Source organism: Mobula birostris, chromosome 19 (genome assembly GCF_030028105.1).
Source record: "Mobula birostris isolate sMobBir1 chromosome 19, sMobBir1.hap1, whole genome shotgun sequence".
Classification (NCBI taxonomy): domain Eukaryota; kingdom Metazoa; phylum Chordata; class Chondrichthyes; order Myliobatiformes; family Myliobatidae; genus Mobula; species Mobula birostris.
The window spans coordinates 19,045,876-19,067,653 of NC_092388.1; the positions used below are offsets into that span (position 1 = coordinate 19,045,876).

General features: G+C 40.3%; 1 protein-coding gene across 1 annotated transcript in view; it reads left to right on the plus strand.

Moving 5' to 3' along the window:
- The window catches only part of slc6a3 (solute carrier family 6 member 3), a 47,276-nt gene that overhangs the window by 15,986 nt on the left and 9,512 nt on the right, over positions 1-21,778 (plus strand). The window contains exons 5-10 of the mRNA XM_072283025.1: positions 3,447-3,581; positions 14,711-14,814; positions 18,000-18,124; positions 19,287-19,399; positions 20,923-21,051; positions 21,293-21,392. Coding sequence (XP_072139126.1) covers positions 3,447-3,581; positions 14,711-14,814; positions 18,000-18,124; positions 19,287-19,399; positions 20,923-21,051; positions 21,293-21,392 — 706 coding nt within the window. The remainder of the gene's footprint in view (positions 1-3,446; positions 3,582-14,710; positions 14,815-17,999; positions 18,125-19,286; positions 19,400-20,922; positions 21,052-21,292; positions 21,393-21,778) is intronic.

Sequence of the window (21,778 nt, forward strand, 5' to 3'; positions counted from 1 at the left end):
ATCAATTGCCCATTTGCCTGATCAACCAGTCTGTCCTTGGTCTATTACTGTCCTGAATCTAAAATAAATCACAAAACCAGTCTACAATTTTAAGATAATAAGTAATGTAACATTTAAAGTAATTATTATACCCTGTAGCTTAATTAATTTTCAAAGCAATTCCTGCTGTGATCTAATTTCTTATAAGCATTATTACGATGACCCTGTCTTCAACTAAAAATGCCTCAGTGGGCCTTCTACAATTTGACTAAACGTAGTAAAGCACTTTCCTTATCTTTTCGTCTGGGCGGAAAGCCGCAGCCAAACATCGGACTCTCTTCCAAGGATTGTGTAATGGGCTATCAATTAAAATGGCAATCATTTGTGGAAAGGGCTGATGGAAACATCTTCCTGAAATTTACAAGTGCTATGCAACTGGACAGAGATGGGACCTTGTTACACACATTTCATTGTCATAAGATGGAAACAACTTGGCAATTTTGAGATCCAAACCTAAAAGGCATTATGAACATACCAAACAGGGCTTCCCTGCAGGGACATCTGTCTTGCCACCATGTCCCACAATTGACATTAGTGAGGAGTCTTGTTAATCTGTCATCAGATTGGGTCTGGTGCAGAACTTCACTCTGGATTAAGTGGAAAGGTGGAAGGTAGCTAATCCATCCTTTAACTGTAGTTGAATATTTTAAGTGTTTTTAACTTAATGTTTTTTTAATGGTTTCAAACCAGCAACTCTATTTCCTCAGAAGTCCAAAGAAATATGAGATGTCCCTTTTGACACTCTCCAATCTTTAATCAATGCACCATAGAAATCATCCTTTAGGGATGATTCACTACTTATAATGACAACGATGCTCACAAGAAATGGCAGAGTATGGTGGACACAGCCAAGTTTATTATGGAACCCAGGCTTCCTACCATTGATGTTTCTCACTGGCCCGGTAAAGCAGCCAGAAAAAAATCAAAGACCCCACTCAACCCAGACATTCTTACTTCACTTCTCTCCCACTGGCCAGAAAATACAAACGCCAGAAAGCATTTCCACCAGGCTCAAGTATAGCTTCTGTCCTGCTTTTATTAGACTTATCAAATGCGTCCCAAATATAGTAAGATGGACTGTTGGCCTCACAATCTACCTCGCTGTGACCTTGCATTCTGCATTACACAAACACAGGATGCTGCAGATGTTGGAAATCCAGAGTAACACACACTGCAAGTCTTTATTAGTCCTGATGAAGGGTCTCAGCCCAAAATGTTGACTGTTTATTTCTTTACATCGATGCTACCTGACCCACTGAGTTCCTCCAGCATTTTGTGTGTGTTATTGTGCACTGTCAATGCACAGTTGTAATAAATTGATCTATCTGAAAGGCATGTTAGACAACTTTTTTTAGTCTACCATGGTACATGTGACAATAATAGAACAATGTACCAAAATGGTTACTAACTCTTAACATTGCTAATTCTTCAGTTTTAATAACTTTAAATATTTCCATATACCAGAAACATTTAATTTTTTAAAAACTATAAAATATCCATCAGAGTACTCTGGAAAAAGTTTGTCGGAGATGTTTCAGGCTGGGATTTTCTCACTTCAATATCCTGGGCTCTGTAGCCACTGGGGTTATGTTTATTCTGGTGAAAGAGGTTACCTTTTCACATCCAGGTAAGTATGGGCATTGTGGAACCTGGGGGGCAGTATGGGCATTGTGGAACCTGCCTGAAAGACAGAAAAATTGGCAGCTGGGATGGGAAAGTGGGGAGCCTAAAACATTCTGTTAAGTCCTAGAGGACGAGAACCTAGTGCCCAGTACCAAAAACTTTGGAAGAACAAGGCATGGTATGATAAGAGTTGTGGGGCAAGTGTCTTTGCCCACACTCTTCAAAGACGTGATTAGTCTCCTCACTGTACCTCTTTGAGAAATTTATCTTAAGGCTGCTCCCAGCAAGGTAAGCTGTCAAAACTGATTTTTTTTATAATGTGGGCAAGTTGTCTAACCTGTGGGTGATTTGAAATTGTCGTCCCAATATTCTGCATTGTAGTCGCAGTCTGGTCATGGAGAAGACAAGATGTGTCCAAATCTACTGCACGCTTTGCTTCACGCTCATTGTGAAAATATGAATTGAATTGAGCTCTCTGATGGCTAGAGGTTGTGTAGAGCATCGCTCCTTCTGCTCTATCCCTGTACTCATTGTTGAATTCAGCAGCAGAGCACTGATCACTGGAGACGGGTGGGATGTATTTTACACCCATTCCTTGGATCACCCCCAGTCCTGGCAGGTGAATGAATAACAACCCAAATTTTGGTACTTGTTTGTTTTAATCTAAATTTATCTTTTCCAGTTTAAGTATTTCTGAATTATTTAAATCACACTTTTAAAAACGGTCCAAAAACCTTTGGCAATTACAAGCTTATCCAATGCCTCAGAGTGTTGCAGGGATTGGGGCCTCACCAGTGTATCACCCGAGTCATACGGGAACCAAGGCTTCCTCATACAGCGTTTCAGGGTGTGGACAACTAGGTCATTTAGAAGTAAATGGCTTGCTTTTACTCCATGTACAGTAAAGGTAAGCATGGGTGATCAGTCTGGCCAATGGTCTAGCTGAAATGGTCATTTATGTACATATCCAAATTAATTTTAAGGCAGAGATAGATAGGTTCTTGATTAGCCAGGGCACCAAAGGGTATGGGGAGAAGAGATGACTGAAGAATTGGATTAGCCCATGATTGAATGGCAGAGCAGACTCGATGGGCCGAATGACCTACTTCTGCTCCTATATTTTATGGTCTTATGATATGATTATGCTGACATAAAATAACATTTTTAAATATACGAGATAATATTGAGCCAGCACAGATGCTATTGCTGAAGGGTGCTTCTCTATATCATAATGAAATCTGAACGCCAGCGTAATCTGGGTCAGAGGTGAAATTAAAGTATCTACAAAACAGCAGAGAACACTCTATTCTTGGATCTCACCATTTTAACTAGTGTTGTCTATAATCACCATAATATATACTTGTTTGTGCAATTTCATCTAAAACAATATTGCACCTACCCCCTATTTGAAGGAAATATGTAATGTATCACTTAATTTATTTATATTATGAAGACACGCAGTCCTCTTTTATTGTCATTTAGTAATGCATGCATTAAGAAATGATACAATATTTCCTCCAGTGTGATATCACAAAACACAGGACAGACCAAGACTGAAAAAACTAACAAAACCACATAATTATAACATATAGTTACAACAGTGCAACAATACCATAACTTGATGAAGAAGTCCATGAGCACAGTAAAAAGTTCGGTCTCTCAAATGTCTCACATCTCATAATTTGTCTTATAATTTATTATTGCAGTATAAGTTTTGAAGCTTTCAATGTTGATAAGATCCAATAATGAGAATGGCAAATTTGTTTTATCTTGATACGTAACAGGTTGTCTGGATTACTGCTACAATGCCTTACATTGTCCTCACGATCTTGCTGCTTCGTGGAATCACTCTCCCTGGAGCGATAGATGGAATTAAAGCATATCTAAGTGTTGACTTCTTACGGCTTCGGAAGGCCTCGGTAAGTCTTTGAGATCAGCGTGACACAACACCAGTTACAGGCACTTATTCCTCTCCTTGCTAAATGGTGGATGGACATCAATGATTTTTGTATATATTTTCCATTGTAGTTCTATAGCTTCAGACTGTCTTATAAAACAAAAGGCAGGTTTTGAAATGCTCTCCTTAAAAAGGCTAGTTTGGAGAAAGTAAAATAAAAGTTTAAAAAAGTTAGAAATTAAAATCTCTACGGAAAGGTGAAATATTATGAAGTCGTCCAATACAAAAAGGAATCATTTCAAATGTACAGGCCAGCATCTGAGGACTGCAGTGAAAGTTATCATGTAGTTTCTTGGCAAAAACACAAGAGTTACTAGAAATCTGAAAATACCATACATTCATGAAGTCAGATAGCATCTGTGAAGAGAGAAACATTTTTTTAAAATTAAGAACCTTTAAAGTTTGGCTATTTCTAATTAAAGATATTTGAACACATTTTTTTTCTTTCTGTAAATGCTGCTTCACATGAGGATTTCCAACATATTAGCTTTATTTCAGCTGTACAACAACTGCATCATTTAATATACTCTGTTACTGTATTTGTTTTGATTTCCATCTTCTTTTCATTCTTCTTCTTCTTCCGTTTTCATCTTCTTGAAACAGATCAGTTGTGATTAATAAGCCTTCATCAACATTTTAGCTATCACAACAGCAATTGTGTCACTCAGTCTCTCCACCATGATACACATTCCCCTTGTCCTTCCCACTCCTTCCCCTTTCCTCGAATTTAAAACATAGTTCAATCTCTTACTTTACCTAGTTCTATCTGCCATCTAGTCCTAGATCATTGGCCTAAAATGTAAATTCTGTTTCTCTCTTTCTACAGAGGCTGATTGACCAAAAAATATTTTGTTAGTAGGCTCAGAAAGAAAATGCTTTGTTCTTTGCCGTAAATATTTTGAGTTATATAGTCTCTCTAGTTTAATCATGGAACCCCAAGGGAGGCTCTGAATCATCTATTGAAAACAATAATGATTCAAGGTAATATAAGAGACTACTTGCATGATTTGTTAACTATCAGGCTGCAGCAATTCCGGTGCAACTTTCCGAGCAACCCCATCCGGCACGTATTGGCTGGACAATTAGGTTTGAAATTGAAGCAAATAATGTGTATCCAGGATATCAGCTCCAATCTTGCAGCCGCCCTTTAAATGATGGTATGCAAGGCTCCAACGCGATTGCCTGGTGCATTTGCTTGGGTAAATGCAAAGCTGAGGAAGGACGAGAATCCCTTGTCCCTCACAGTGCTGCATACCAGTGGTCATGTTGCACAGGGATGGTCTTGGTGCTTATCGAAGTTAATGTAGAATATTCATTATCAGAATCTTTAATCAGATGTGTTCAGTGTCTTTCTCAGAGAGATAGTCCTTTTCAATGTCCCTGAAACATAAAATAGAACATGGAGGATATGGAGGTTGTAGAGGCAGATCGTTTGAGTTATTGTGATGCTGGGAAACTAGAGCAGTCAAGTTGTACAATGCACTTGTCCACAATTGGTAATCATTGTTTTGGTTCCATTTTACAGCTGTCAGTTTGTTTGAGTCATAGAAAATTACAGCATAAAACAGGCTCTTCGGCCCATTTAGTCTGTGCTGAACCATTTAAACTGCCTAATCCCATCGACCTACACCTGGACCATAGCCCTCCATACCCCCTACCATCTCTTAAACTTTGAATTTGAGCTTGTATGCACCACTTGCACTGGCAACTCATTCCACACTCTCACAATCCTCTGAGTAAAGAAGTTTCCCCTCATGTTCCTCTTAAACTTTTCACCTTTCACCCTTAATTCATAACCTCTAATTGTAGTCCCACCCAACCACAGTGGAAAAAGCCTACTTGCATTTAACCTATATATACCCTCATAGTTTTGTATAACTCTATCAAATCACCCCTCAGTCTTCTACGTTCCAAGGAATAAAGTCCTAACCCATTCAAACTTTCTTTATAACTTTGGTGCTTCAGACCCAGCAACATCCTTGCAAAATTTCTCTTTACTCTTTCAATTTAATTTACATCTTTCCTGTAGGTAGGTGACCAAAACTGCATACAACACTCCAAATTAGGCCTCACCAACATCTTATACAATTTCAACATAACATCCCATTGATGGTTACAGTTAGCTGATTTTACCCCATGGTATTGCAACCTACTACTTGTACTTCAAACAAGAGTGTTGGCAATCATAACAGGATTGTAATTTGTTGTTGGGTATTGTGAGAAACTTCCTCTTATACAATCTCCGTTACAAAGAGAAACTAGCAATTCAGCATCGCTCTAGTTGGTGAACAATGTTGCCTTTGATTGCTCCATCAAACCTTTACGCAGCAGGATCCAGTCAAAAATGCAAAGCAATGGGTTGCGAGGTTGAAACCTTACTGATGCAAACAACAGGAATTCTGCAGATGCTGGAAATTCAAACAACACACATCAAAGTTGCTGGAATTCCTGCTGCATTCTCCAGCAACTTTGATGTGTGTTCCTTACTGATGCAAGGCTGTATCTTGGGGAATCAACGATGTAGTCTTGCCCCACATTGCTTTTGAACCTTACAATTTCTGTAGATCCCCATCCACATGAACATTGCTGACAACATCCAAGCAGCGTTCCTTCCAAAAATTTGCAATCTTTTGTGATAAGTCGCTGTTTTTTGAGGAAGGGAACTTCTTACTTATTGATAGCATCAAGCTATCAATAACATGCCAGAATTTAGTTTTCCCAGCTCTGTTTTTTTTTGTAACATGTTTTATTGTGGAAGTCATTTGAAACTCCTATAGATGCAGCAGCACAGAAACATAGTCACTAGTCATTTCAGAGGGCTCTTGAGAATCATCACATAGCTATAGGTCTTTAGTCACTCATGAGGCCAGGTTGGATATAAGCAGCCAATTTCAATGCCCTTCCCTCAACCACCTAAAGTACAGAAGTGAACCAAATGCATTTCAGGACAACCCAGCAGTTTTAAAGTCACCGTGGAAATTTATCTTTAATTCCATGTTATTAACTGCAATTAAATTTTACAACTGCTTAGTATTAACTGTATTGTTGGTGTAAGCCTCTATGTTACTAGACTGGATTAGGTTTATGATCACAATTGGAGTACTGTGTCCAGTTCTGGTCACCTCACTATAGGAAGGATGTGGAAGCATTGGAAAGGGTACAGAGGAGATTTACCAGGATGCTGCCTGGTTTAGAGAGTATGCATTATGATCAGAGATTAAGGTAGCCAGGGCTTTATTCTTTGGAGAGAAGGAGGATGAGAGGAGACATGATAGGGGTGTACAAGATAATAAGAGGAATAGATAGAGTGGATAGCCAGCGCCTCTTCCCCAGGGCACCACTGCTCAATACAAGAGGATATGGCTTTAAGGTAAGGGGTGGGAAGTTCAAGGGGGATATTAGAGGAAGGTTTTTTTACTCAGAGAGTGGTTGGTGCGTGGAATGCACTGCCTGAGTCAATGGTGGAGGCAGATACACTAGTGAAGTTTAAGAGACTACTAGACAGGTATATGGAGGAATTTAAAGTGGGGGGTTATATGGGAGGCAGGGTCTGAGGGTTGGCACAACATTGTGGGCCGAAGGGCCTGTAATGTGCTGTACTATTCTATGTTCTATCACTGACATATTGTGTGAAATTTGTTGTTTTGCAGCAGCAGTAGCATGCTATCCAAAAAAGAATACTATAAATTACAATAAGAAACATCTTTATAAAAATAGGTAGAACAATAAATGAGGTGGTGTTTGTAGGTTCAAGGACCGTTCAAAAAAATCTGATGGTAGAGGAGAAGAAGATGTTTCTAAAACATTGAGTGTGTGCCTTCAGGCCTAATGGTAGTAATGAGAAAAGAATATGTCCTGGGTGGTGGTGGAGAGTCTTTAATGATGGATGCCCCCTTTTTGAGGCATCACCTTTTGAAGATCTTCTTGATGCTAGTGCCCATGTTGGCACAGGCTGCATTTACAACCCTCTGCAGCGTTTTCCAATCATGTGCAGTGGTGCTTCCATACCAGACGATGATGCAACCAGTTACAATGCTCTCCATGGCACATCTATAGAAATTTGCTAGAATCTTTGGTGACATACTAAAATTGCTCAAGCTCCTGATGAAATATAGCTGCTGGTATGCTTCCTTCGTAATCACATCATTTAATATGCTGGGCTCAATGGACCTTCAGAGAAGTTCACACCAACTTCTTACCCACTAATTTACCCAGTGTATCACCACGATATCCATAACTTGACACACCATCTACCAACCTAAACATCTCTTGGCCACAACGTGCATCATGGTTACAGTATCATCTACAAAAATATATCACATTTACCTACTCTGACAACATTTCCCAAATGCACACTCATTATCACTTTAAAAAGTACAACTCCAGCAAACATGTCAATAGTATCATTGGACACTTGCCCTCCAAGTTGCGCACAATCATCTATTCATTATCACTAAGTCTAAATCCTGAAACTACCAACCCCAACTCACTACCACCTTCTCAAGGATTATTAGGTATATGTAACAAACGCTAACCTTTGAGAAGGACTACTCAACACTTTTTTGCGATCATCTTTATGCGCCATGTCATATGATGTGGGCGATCATGGACTTCCTTCTCTATTCATAACCACGATTGTTCTCAGAAAAATAGCAACATAGAAAACCTACAGGACAATCCAAACCCCTCGGCCCACAACGCTGTGCCGAATATTAACATACTTCAGAAAGTACCTAGGGTTACCCATAGCCCTCTATTTCTCTAAGCTCCGTGTACCTATCCAGGAGTCTCCTAAAAGACCCTATTGTACCTGCCTCCACCACCGTCGCCAACAGCCCATTCCACGCACCTACCATTCTCTGCATAAAAAAAACTTACCCCTGACATCTCCTCTGTATCTACTTCCAAGCAGCTTAAAACTGTGCCCTCTTGTGTTAGCTATTTCAACCCTGGGAAAAAGCCTCTTTCTATCCACACAATCAATGCCTCTCATCATCTTATACACCTCTATCAGGTCATTTCTCATCCTCTGTTGCTCCAAGGAGAAAAGGCCAAGTTCATTCAACCAAATTTTTCTTGGCAAATTTTTCTACAGAAGTGGTTTGCCATTACTTTTTGGGGCAGTGTCTTTAGAAGATGGGCCATTATCAATACTCTTCAGAGATTGTCTGCCTGGCATCAGTGGTCACATAACCAGCAGTTGTGATATCCACCAGTTGCTCATACGACCATCCACCACCTGCTCCCGTGACCTCGCGTGGCCCTGATCGGGGGGGCTAGGCAGGTGCTAGACCTTGCAGGCCAGCAGAGGGAAGGAGCACCTTACATCTCCTTCGGTAGAGATGTATCTCCACAATGCTACCCATTTTTTACAATAAATATGTTAATTACTATTATTTATGTGGCAGAGTAATGAAATGCTAAAGTGTTTCTTGCAATTGTTATAAAATGGGCAAATCTAATCAATCGTAACTCAAAAGTGTCCCGTCAGTTTGCTCCACACTTAGAAGATAATTCTGAACAGAAAATTGATGGCATGGTGCAATAAAGGAGATGGATGTGGACAAGAAAAATACAGTGACAGAGCACGACTGTGGTTGCTTTCCAGGGATGGACCAGTATTAAGTTCCCTTTCAAACATCTTGTCAGCTCCAGAATAGCTAGACAAAATTGGTTATCAGAGTTCAGCTATAGGGGGCAATAGGAAGGCATTGAATTCATTGGCATGTTGAAATGACAGACTGATAATCAAACTAAAGCTGTTTAAACATAGATAACACAACAGTGTGTGGCACAAAAGGGAGAAGATTCTGAACATGTATTGTGTGGACTTACTGTTAGAGCAGAGAAATAGGACTTCAGCTCTTGGAAGCTGTTACTCTTTTCCCCCATGTAACATATTTGATATGTTTTAATTTTAATGTATTCTCTTTCACGGTTTGTGTCTTTAAGTTTTCTGTTATCACTTCTACCATCTTCCTTTCCAAAGAACATCTGGACCCTGCGACAAGGATGGTTTGTGCAAAAAAAAAGAGGCTCATTCAAGTCACTGTTTGTCTGAGGGACTAATTTCTGGCGCCCATTCTTCAGTGTGGTAGGAGTAACACTTGCAAGTGGAATCACAAGATGTTATCTTGTGGGGGAGTTGGGGGGAGGGAGTGAAAACAAGAGTAGCCCTATCCAATAAACAAAGAGCAGGTGGGCAAAAAACAATCCCAATGAGCAGCAACATTGAATGGAAAAGGAACTCCAGCCTGCTATCTTTTCACTACTGCTCCTTGGCTGTGGTACCTGGCCTTTCTCCAAGCCTCTGGAGGAGTGAACTGAGTCTTTGGAAATCTGGTGTTTCAGATGACTCCCATAGAACAGTACAGGTCCTTCAGCCCACAATGTTGTGCCAACCTTTACCAACTCCAAATCAATGCTATCCTTCCCTCCCATCTTTCTTTCATCCATGTATATATGTAAGAGCATCTTAAATGTCCCTAATGTATCTACATATTCCACACACCTACCATTTTCTGTGTTTTACGAAAAACCTTAAAGTTATGCCCCTTGTATTAGTCATTTCCACCAAGGGAAAAAGTCTGCTGTCCATTTAAACTCTTTGCCTCTTATCGTCTCTATCAAGTCACTTCTCATCCTCCTTTGCTCCAAAGAGAAAAGCCCAAACCTGCGCAGTCTACCCTCATAAGACATGCTCGCTAATCCGAAGACCATGGTAAGACTTCTCTGCACCCTATCTAGAGCTTCCACATCCTTCCTATGATGAGGCATTCTCAACTGAACACAACACTCAAAGTGTGGTTTAACCAGGATTTTAGAGAACTGCAATATTACCTCGTGACTTTTGAACTTTTCCATGTTACGTTACATACAGAACAAGCATGACAGTATTAAATAATATTAGTAATCAGTGAGTATGACTGAAACTGATAATTGAAAGGCTTGGACCTGTACCATGAGGTGATGACATGCCTATTGACATCATCAAAAGAGAGCACAGATAAACAGTAAAGGGAGTGGACTCTGAACTGCTCCATTCAACAAAATCATAGCTGATCCTCTACCTCAATACCTGATTCCCACTCTCTCCCCATATCCCTTGGTGTTTCTTTTCCAGTGACCTCCTTTTTTGAAACCTCCAGTGAAGTGGCTGCCACTACCCTCTGCATGAAGAATTTTCTCATCCCTCTTCTAAGTATCTGGGGACTCATCTTCTCGAATCAGCCAGGAGAGGCATTTGTGCTACCTGTAAAGCCCTGTCAGGAATCTACGTTTTTGAATTAGAATTTGTCTTCCCTATTCCCTCGTGTATACTGGTGTAGTCAACCCAATCTCTCCTTATATGGCAATCTTGCCATCCCAGAATTCAGTCTGGTAAACCTTTTGCTGCTCTGTCTCTATGGCAACTATATCCTTTCTTAGGCAAGAAGATGAAAACTGCTCATAATCCTGCAGGGATGGTCTTGCCATGACCTCTAGTTTCAGTTCGACAGTCTTACTCCTTGCAATGCAGGACGACATTCCATGAAGTCTTACTGTTTGCTACCTGCATGTTGGCTTTTGGGGACTTGAGTACAAGGGCACACAAACTCTGCTGTGAGTCACATTTCCTAATATTGTTGTTTAAATAATATGCTGCCTCTGCATTTGTCCTACCAAGGTGGATAACTTCACACTTGTCCACTTTACACAACATCTGCCATGTGTACACCCATTCGCACTGAAGGTCCAAATTGCACTGAGGCCTGTTAGAGTCCTCCTCACAGTTCCACCGAGGTTTGTGTTGGTGGCAAATGCAATATTTCATTTGGTATCCTCACCTAAATATATTGGCACCCGAGGTACCGATCCCTGTGCTACCCCACTAGGTATCACCTAAAGCCATAAAATAGTCCCCTTTTACTCCTATTCTCCATTTCCTGTCTGCCAACACACTAGGGTATGGCCTCCAATATCATGTTTTAATTTTACACACTAACCTCTTATGTGTGACTTCATGAAATGTCTTCTGAAAGTCCAAATACATCACATCCATTGGTCTCCTTTATCTGTTCTACCAGTTACAAGGTGAAGAAAAACTCCAGTATGTTTATCAAACGTGATTTCCCTTTTGTAAATTCATACTGGCTTCGTCTAAAACCATTGATATTTTACAACAGACTCTCATTTTCCCTATTATTGATGTTAGACTCTAATAAAATCCACAAACAATCCAAGTAAATTGCTTATTTTTATCCTTTCATTGAAGAATTCTGTTTTGTTAGAAATCTGTGCTGGACTGGCTCTGAGACATTTGTTTCTCTAATAACCTTTTTTAAAATTTATCATAATGAATTTGATCAGCTGTCATCATTTTGGAGGATATGCTGTAGTTGCACACTGGACAGTCTTTACATAATGCTGCTGTAATTTTAGTTGCTAATTAAAAGAACTGTGTTCCTATTGTGGAGTTTCCCAAAGACTGAAGTAAGATTGACTGTCGAAGATTTAGGGAAGGTGCAGATGAGATTTTACCAGATTGCTGCCTGGATTAGAGAACATGTCTTACAAGGAAAGGTTGAGCGAGCCAGGACTTTTCTCTTTGGAGAGAAGGAGGATGACAGATGACTTGATAAGGATGTATAAAATAATAAGAGGCACAGTAGTGAAGTGGTTAGCACAACGCTTTACAGTACCAGTGACCCGGGTTCAATTCCTGCCGCTGTCTATAAGGAGTTTGTATGTTCTCCCCATGACCGTGTGGGTTTCCTCCAGGTGCTCTGGTTTCCTCCAAGGGTGCAAAGACATACCAGTTGGCAGGTTAATTGGCCATTGTAAATTGTCCCACGATTAGGCTAGGGTTAAGTCAGGGGTCTCTCGGAGATGTGGCTCAAAGGGCCGGAAGGGCTGATGAATAAATAGAATAGTCAGCCAGCACATTTTTTCTCAGGGCAGCAATGGCTAATCTGAGAGAACATACTGTTAAGGTATTTCAAGGAAAAGGATGGGTGAGGAGGGGAATGTCAGGTAGTGTTTTTTCACCCATAGTGATAAGTGCATGGGACAATTAAGAGACTTAGATAGGAGCATGGTGGATGAAAGAAAAATGGAGGGTTATGTGGGAGGGAAGCATTGGACTGATTTTGGAGTGGATTAAAAGCTTGGCACAAGATCTTGGGCCTGTAGTGTGCTGTACTGTTCTGTGTTCAGTGTAAGATCAAATAGCTAAAGAATTCAGTTGCACATGGAACTGTTCTGCTCTGCTCTACATGAACAAAAGTTACTTGCAGACGTGTCTGGATCAAATTTCGCCATGACAGAAATTTGGCCATTTCCAGGAATGGCTCCCTGTTTTATGTATGGTATAATTTCCACACTAAAGTCATACAGAATATCATTCCCTATACAGCACTGCTTTTGAGTGCTGACTGAGAAAGTATGTCACATCACTTCAAGGTAACCTGTTGGCCACTCACTGAACAACTAGGTTTACATATCACACCATATGAGGCCCCACCCTTGACTGTGCTTGCAATCTATGTTCTTATAGAGATTAGCTGAAATATAATCATAAGTTAAGGCTGCCTATTTAGCTTCGCTCTAGAACAGTGATTCCCAACATTTTGGTCCATAGACCGTTCAGTTAATGGTAAGGCTACACGGAATATAAAAGTTTGGGGACCCCTGTTCTAGAACCTTCTAGTTCAATCAGTGTCTTCCACAGATCTGACTATCTTAAGTAAACTTAATAGCATTTGTCTTTGATAATTATTTTTAACATATCTATGCTCACCCCTTCAAATGGCACAATTCTGGTAGAGAGCTGATGAGCAACCTTAAATTAACCTCTTGGAATCAGATTGCCATTTCAGTTAACAATTGTTAGAGCCACTGCCATACACCAACTAGTTTAAGAGGTGATGGAGTGTAGGAAGGCTTGGGGATATAAAAATGAAATAATTATTCAGGATTTAATCTGATGGAGGATCAGTGAATGTACTTTTGTGTGGGCCAGCACACTCTCCTCTCCCATTGCAAGTTGCTCTCTCCACTGCTTCCATGTTCTTAGATAGTGCAGCTACAACATTGGTGGTTTAGTCTGTTGACTGACCCTTCCAAAATAGCACTGGCTACATAGCTTAAAATGAGGAGGAATCTCTTTAGCAGAGGGTGGTGAAGCTGTGGAATTCATTGCCACAGATGGCTATGGAGTATACTTAAAGCGGAGATTGATAGATTTTTAATTAAAAAGAACCTCAAAGTTGACGGGGTGAAAGCAGGAGAATGGGGTTGAGGGGGATAATAAATCAGCCATGATGGGATAGCAGAGCATACTTAATGGGCTGAATGGCCTAATTCTGCTCCTATGTCTTATTCTCTTAAGAATTGGATCTTTCACCATCTCATCAAGGCTGGAATCAACAAGTGAAAATCATCAGAAGGACTAACACCATCATACATAAGCTAATATTTAAAGCTGATTAGAAAGAGGATCGTATGCCTAAGTAATTTGTGTACAAACTTAGGTTATTTAATTTGATGAAAATAATTAAGTTGACAGAAAAATAATGTGTGGTTTGTGACTGCAATAGCCATAGTTTTAAATTGTTGTTTCAAAAACACAATTTAGAGATTCTCTAAAATTTATATTTATAATAATCCTGAGAAAAGTGGCATTTGCTTTGATTACTTGACTTACTTGATGAAGTTGCCATGGAAATAGTCCTTGGCTTTTCAATAGCAGCTATACCATCCCTATGTTTTAAATGCCAGTAACCGATCAATATTGAATAAACCAATACATTTTTTTCGGGACATCTATTGACTGCCTGTGCGGAATGTTTTAATCTACAGTTGTGTTTAAACTAATATGTTAAATTTGAGCAAATAGACATTTATAAATGATACCAATTTATGCATCCTTTCTCTATTTGCCAGTAACCAAATAAGGAGAGATAACCTACAAAAAAAAATCTACAGATGCAAAACACAAGTTACAAAATTGCCCTTATTTTAATATTGTCTTTCATCTCTGTGCTGAATAGGTTCCTGCAATTATCTCTAATAACAGCTCTTTTTCTCTCCTTTGTGTATCTGCTGTTGCAGGTTTGGATAGATGCAGCGACACAGATATGTTTCTCTCTTGGAGTGGGTTTTGGTGTACTAATAGCATTTGCAAGCTATAACAAATTTAATAACAATTGCTACAGGTAGGCTACGTTGCTGGCGACGGTTTCTTTGTGTAATACCTCTAATGCCTTTTTGAGTATTCAAAATGTCTGCTATGGATTGGCCAGCTATTTGTTAACACCATCTGGGTCATTCCTTTCCTGTTATCTTATCAAGAGCCAAAAGTGAATCCTCCTCTGGTAATTTGGACACTTAAGGACAAGCACCATATGGCCTACTTTTTAAAAAATTCTTTCATGGAAACGGGAGAGTCTGATGATTTCCCAATCAGTGCTTGTCTGTAAAAAGCAGGGATCACTGGGAAGATTAACATTTAAGGCCCATCTCTAATGCTCTGGCAACCCCCTCCTGGACCAATACAATCTGTGGTGAAGGTACTTCCTCTGTGCTTTTTATCCTATTTACTGAAATATTGTGTGGAACAGGCCCTGCCGTGCCTTCGAGCTGCGCCACCCAGCAATCGCCCAATTTAACCCTTGCCTAATCAGGAGAAAATTTACAATGACCAATTAACTTACCAACCAGTATGTCTTTGGACTTGGAGGGGGGTGCAAATTGAGCACTCAGAGGAAACCCACTCAGTCACAGGGAGAATGTACAAACTCCTTACAGACAGTGGCAGGAATTGAAGCTTCACTGCTGGTACTGTAAAGCATTGTGCTAACCACTACTCTACTCTACCGTGTTCCTAGATACGGAACTCCAAAGCAGGCAACATCAAAGACTGCACAATATTCCTCCAAATAGGAGCAAAAGACAAACCTTTGGAGGAATTCAGAATAGAATCCCGTGTACCTGCAGCCCTGTCATTCTTATCTTTAAAAAGTCATAGCTTTGGTGGGAATATTGGTGTCATGAATGCAGCTGTAGTGTATTGGTGCACTGCTCTTAGCTGCAGCTAGAATAAATTTCTTTAGCCAGAGGCCGGTGAATCAGTGGAATTCATTGTCACAGGTGGCTGTAGTAGCCAAGTCATTGGGTATATTTAAAGCAGAGGTTGATACATACTAATCATGGAGAGAAGCCAGGAAAATGGCATTGAGAGGGAAAATAAATCAGCCATGATTGAATGGTGGAATCAAAATCAGGAATTGGCATTTGTTGTGGAATTTGTTGTTATACGGCAGCAGTACATTGCAACATATAATAATAGAGGAAAAATCTGTGAATTACGTTAGGTATATACTGTGTGTATATATAAAATAGTTAAATAAATAGTGCAAAAAATAGTTATTAAAAAGTAGTTGAGGTAGTGCTCATGGGTTCAATGTCCATTCACAAATCGGATGGCAGAGGAGAAGAAGCTGTTCCTGAATCATTGAGTATGTGCCTTCAGACTTCTGTACCTCCTTCCTGAAGGTAGCAGTGAGAGACTTGATGGGCCAAGTGGCTGAATTCTGCTCCTATGTCTTATGTTCTTGGAGGGCAGTGAGGCGTGGGAATGAATATTTAGAGTGAGGGGCAGTGCATCAATCAACAGATGCTTTAAGTCCAAGAATCTACTGATGATCTTGAGAACTGTGGCTGCATCCAGATGGTAAAAAAATCTTCAGGGAGTTGGAAGGTAGGGAAATCGCTTTCTATTGACCATCCAACATCTGACCTGCTTGTCTAGCCATAATACTTTTGTGTGCTTTCAATGGTGATCATCTAGATGTTGAGAACTTGAAAATGACAATACTGTTGAATGTTGAGGAGAGGCCCGGAGACTCTCCTATTGGAGATGATCACTCATTACCTTGGGCTTGAGAGAAGGTGTTACATCCCACTCATTCTATATAGCCAGAATCACGTGCCAATATTGCCGTCCATATGAAAGACTTCATCACTATCTGAGGAACTACAAATTAATCATTGTACAATCATGAGTGAGGCCATTGATGGAACTGGTTAGCCTGGGAAACTGCACAAAAAGTCTGCACTAATGCGAGTTTCAGATCAAAAATAGGAAGAGGTTAGAGGCAGCTCATATACTCAGAAAACAAAAGTATAGAATTTCTGAGGAATTTTCCTGATTTCCTCTCCTTCCACTCAAAAAAAAACACTCCCACTCCACTTGCATTCTATAATTCTGTAACTGCATCCACCAGACAAATGGACGTGAATACAAAAGGATTACTTCATACCAGTGGTGACAAAGGATCTGTGCTGAGAGATTCCCCCACCGTCTCATTCTGGTTTCTTCCCCCTTCCTTTCCAGTCTTGATGAAGGGTCTGGGCCCTAAGCGTCGACTGTTTATTCCCCTCTGTAAGATTCTGCCTGACCTGCTGAGTTCCTCCACCATTTTGTGCCTGTTTCTCTGGAGGTAAAATCAGCTTGGATAGCGATGAGGGTAGACAATACAGGTGAGAAAAGTCTCTTAGGACCAAATAATAACCAAGAGGATGTTATAGTCAGCAGGAGATTTCAATTTTCATGCTACTGGGCTGATCAAGTATCCAGTGGTGGTGCTGGCCACTACCATTGCCACCAGGTCTTATAAAATTGTTCAAGATCCCATGTTGCTCTGCCATTGTTGTTACCAGTGTACACCGAATTGCTTTTGATTACTTCCTCCACTTCTGAGCAATATAATTGTTTAATCCCATCTAGTACAATTACTTGATTCGGATAGATATTTTAATTGGAATTGAGAGAAAGAGAGACAAAGTTAAGTTTATTGTCGTATGCACAGGTTCAAGTATACAGGTGCAATGAAAATCTTACCTGCAGTGGCATCACAGGCACCTTGCATCATATAAACAGCATTCACAAGAAAAACTTAAACACAATTAGAACAAGAAACAAAGTCAGTTTTAGTGCAATATGATCGAAGTGGTCATGGAGTTGTTGAACCCTAGTGATTAGGGTTGCGCTGGTTGGTTCGAGAAATGACCACTCCACAAGAGGGTCACTCCGCTAGTCTAGGCACTGCTACTGAGTCGCTACTGCAATGTGTTTCATTTACTCTTTGTGCGTTCGTTGTCTTGTAGACTTGCTGAGGCATGCAAGATTGTGATGAAAACTTGCAGCTCTTCTATCCTTAAAAGCCTCGGATCAATTCTTTTAACTGGCAAGCCCAATATAATTGCTTCATATCTTTAAACATTTAGAACCACAACCAGGAAGTGTTTCCTTCCCATTAGAAGCAAAATCATTCTCCATCATATATGGCTCTCCATTTCTCTGCATTGCTCATATCAGAACTCTCAATCTTGTTTTCAGGGATGCCATCATTACCAGTTCTGTCAACTCAGTGACAAGTTTCTTCTCTGGATTTGTTGTCTTCTCTTTCCTGGGCTACATGTCAAAGCAACGTGGAGTTCCCCTGGAGGACGTGGCCACTGGAGGTGAGCACATGGAGCTGATTGTTTGCCTGAATATGCTATCCTATCCAACAGATAACTATGTGTGTGGAGAAGAAATTACCAGTTTAGTTGGCAATGTTTTTACCAGAATCCTATCATCTATTAATGAAATGATACCACAACTTGTGTGTGGATAGGGTCAGGAACAAGCTTGTTTCAAAGAACTTTAAAAACCAGACAAGTTACACACTCATTTCAATATGTATTTTTATCATTCATATCATCATCAGGTGCCATGCCCAGTTTAAGCTTTGACTGCCATGGCCCCCACACTCCTGTTTCGGGTCAAGTGGATCAGTTCATTGGTATTCATTTCCAGTTCTCTGGCTGCTGTCTCCATCATCATTTGTCTTTGTCTTCCTCTTGCTTTCTTCCCTTCAATCTTTCCCATAATTACCATGCATTCTAACTCCTCTTTCCTAATCACATGTCCAATGAAGTTACGTTGCCTTTTCATGATCTCATACATTATTTCTCTTTTTGTGTTTGCTCTGTTCATGACATCCTTGTTAGATATTCGTTTTGTCCATGATATTCTTTGCATCCTCCTCAAAAACCACATCTCTGCTGCTTCAATTTGTTTCTTCATGTTACTAGATATTGTCCAACATTCTGAGCCATATAACATAACTGGATAAACATAACATTTCAGTACTCTGTGGCAGGTTGTCATGCCTAGTTTAGTATTGGTCAGTATACTCTTCATTCTAGTAAAGGTGTCTTTTACCATCCCTATTCTTCTTTTGACGTCCATGTCGCACCTGCCATCTGATGTCACCCAGTTTCTTAAGTAGCAAAAGTTCTGTACTTGTTTTATGTCTTCCCTGTTTATTCTCAGCCTGCAGACAGGATTCTCCTTCTTTTTGGATATCACCATACATCATCATTCATATACTTCAACTTATTTTAGACTTTGAACAATTTACCCTCTATGATGGGGAAAGTGATCTTGGGTTTTAATAGACTTAGCATTATCTTGACTAACACATACACAATGCTGGAGGACACATCAATTGCTCAGCCCCCTCCATGGATGCTGAGATCCTCCAGCATTTTGTGTGTGTTTCTCTGGATTTCCAGCATCTGCAGAATCTCTTGTGTTTAGCATTGATTTGAAATTGAAGGATTACATTCCTTTTTTCAGAAGCCGGACTGGTATTCATCATTTACCCAGAAGCAATTGCCACTCTTCCTGGTTCGTCAGTTTGGTCGGTCATCTTCTTCATCATGCTTCTAACACTTGGACTGGACAGTGCAGTAAGGCAATGTTTTTACCAAATTAAGGTCAATGAAATGAATGGGACCCTTAACCAATTCAGTGAAAGCACGTTTATCAAAGAGGCATAGATCAAGTGGACAGCCAGAGACATTTTCTCAGAGAGGAACTGCCCAATGCGGTGGTGGGGGGGGGGGGATCATTTTAAGGTGATTGGAGGAAAGTAAGGGGGTTATTAGCTGCTAAGTGTCCCATTTTTGCAAGAAAGAGCAGAACTATGTCAGATGTAAGTTCTTTACCCAGAGAGTGACGGGTGCATGGAACGCCCTGCCAGTAGTAGTGGTGGAGGAAGATGCATGATTAGGGACATTAAGAAACTCTTAGATAGGCAAGTTGATGGAAAAAAAGGGCTATGAGGGAGGGAAGGATTAGATTGATCTTAGAGTAGGTTAAAAGGTCGTCACAGAAGGGCGTCTACTGTGCTATAATGTTCTATGTTCTAAAGTTTCCAGTTTTCTGCAAGCTGTGGAACAAATCCAAAGAAGGCATGAAAAACAGGACCTAAATTCGTCTAATTTCCCTACTGTGAAATCATCATTTGTCCTTTTTTCTGAGAAATAGAAAGCCTAGAATGTCCTCGAAGCTGCTCTCAACCTGCCCACCAAATATCAGGGGGAGGTGGGGACCGGAAGTATGATGTGGGACATTAGGAGGATGCCAGCTCTGCCTCAGTGCAGATGCAGGTACATCCTTCTCCACCCGCCTGCTGCTCTCGGCAGCTGAGTGCCACCATCTCCCGCAAGAAAGAGCAAAAATATACCAGTGCTTTTTTTTTATTATTCGGCTACCATGGTGGAGTAGCAGCCAGTGTGTGTGTAGACTGAGGTTTGCATTCCTGCCACGTGTGTGAAGGAGGTGCACAGATTGCCGAGCTCTGAGAGAATTAGTAAAGCTACACAGTGGGGACGTGGTGAACTGGGCAGTGCACGATGCAAGGATGCAGTTTATTTTATTTTATACAGCAGTACGGTGTGGAGTAGACCCTTCTAGCCCTTTGAGCCGTGCCTTACAACCCCCAACAAACCCGATTAGCCCTAACCTAATCACAGGGCAATTTACGACTACCTGTCAACCTACCTGGTATGTCTTTGGACTGTGGGAGGAAACTGGAGCACCTGGAGAAAACCCTCACATCCCTCGGGGAGGACCCGCAGACTCCTCACAGAACAGCACCAGAATTGAACTCTGAACCCTGGAACGCCCCGGGCTGTAATAGCATTTCACTAATGACTACACTGCTGTGGCATGCTGGATTTTGTGGAAGTTTATCCGTGGAATTCTCTGCCCCAGCAAAGCAATAGAGGCTATCTCACTAAGTCATCAATGCAGTCAGACCTCGATCACTTTAGGTCTGAAGTTTCAGCATCTGATAGAAGATCTGCAGTAATTATGCAAATACTGTATAATAAATTAAAACAGCATTATTATATATCTATTCATTAATTTGAAAAAATACACATTCTAAGAACCTACAGTCCTAATGATGTTTTTCCTGTTCCTACAGATGGGCGGCATGGAATCAGTGATCACAGGGGTGATTGATGAATTCAAATTCCTGCGTAACCACAGGGAGATCTTCACGCTTTTTATCATTACAATTACATTCCTGGTGTCTCTCTTCTGTATAACTGATGTAGGTCACATCATTCTCAAAAACAAGTTTAACAGAGCTCCTGGTAGCCATACTCATTATTGTTTAATAAAATTAATGCACGGTATTAGAAGAATGGGACAGCTTAGGTGAATGATATCACTGTGGTTTTAAACTCTACATGATTTGATAGTGATCCTTTGTCGGTATTTCTTTTAAGTGATTTTTATCCATTTTATGTATAACCTGTTGTTACTTGTCCTGGAATGTCTTTCATTTCTAGGGTGGTATCTACGTGTTCACCTTACTAGACAAGTTCGCAGCAGAGACATCCATTTTGTTTGGAGTGCTAATAGAAACTATTGGAGTGGCCTGGTTTTATGGTAAGTTAATTCTGACCAGTCAATGAATTTTACTTTAGCCACCACAGCTGAAATTCTGGTCTATTTCAATTGTTGTTTACTGACAGCTATTTGTTGATCTTTAGTTAAAGCCTGAAGGCATACACTCAGCGATTCAGGAACAGCTTCTTCCCCTTCGCCAGCCAATTCCTAAATCGACATTCAATCCATGAATGCTACTTCACTAGTCTCTTTTTCTTTTTTTGCATAATTTATCTTAATTTAACTATTTAATATAAATACTATATATATACTTACTGTAATTCATTATTTTCTGTATTTATCATATATTGCATTGGACTGCTGCAGATGTTAACAAATTTCACGACATATGCAGGTGGTGTTAAATGATTCTGAAATTTACTATT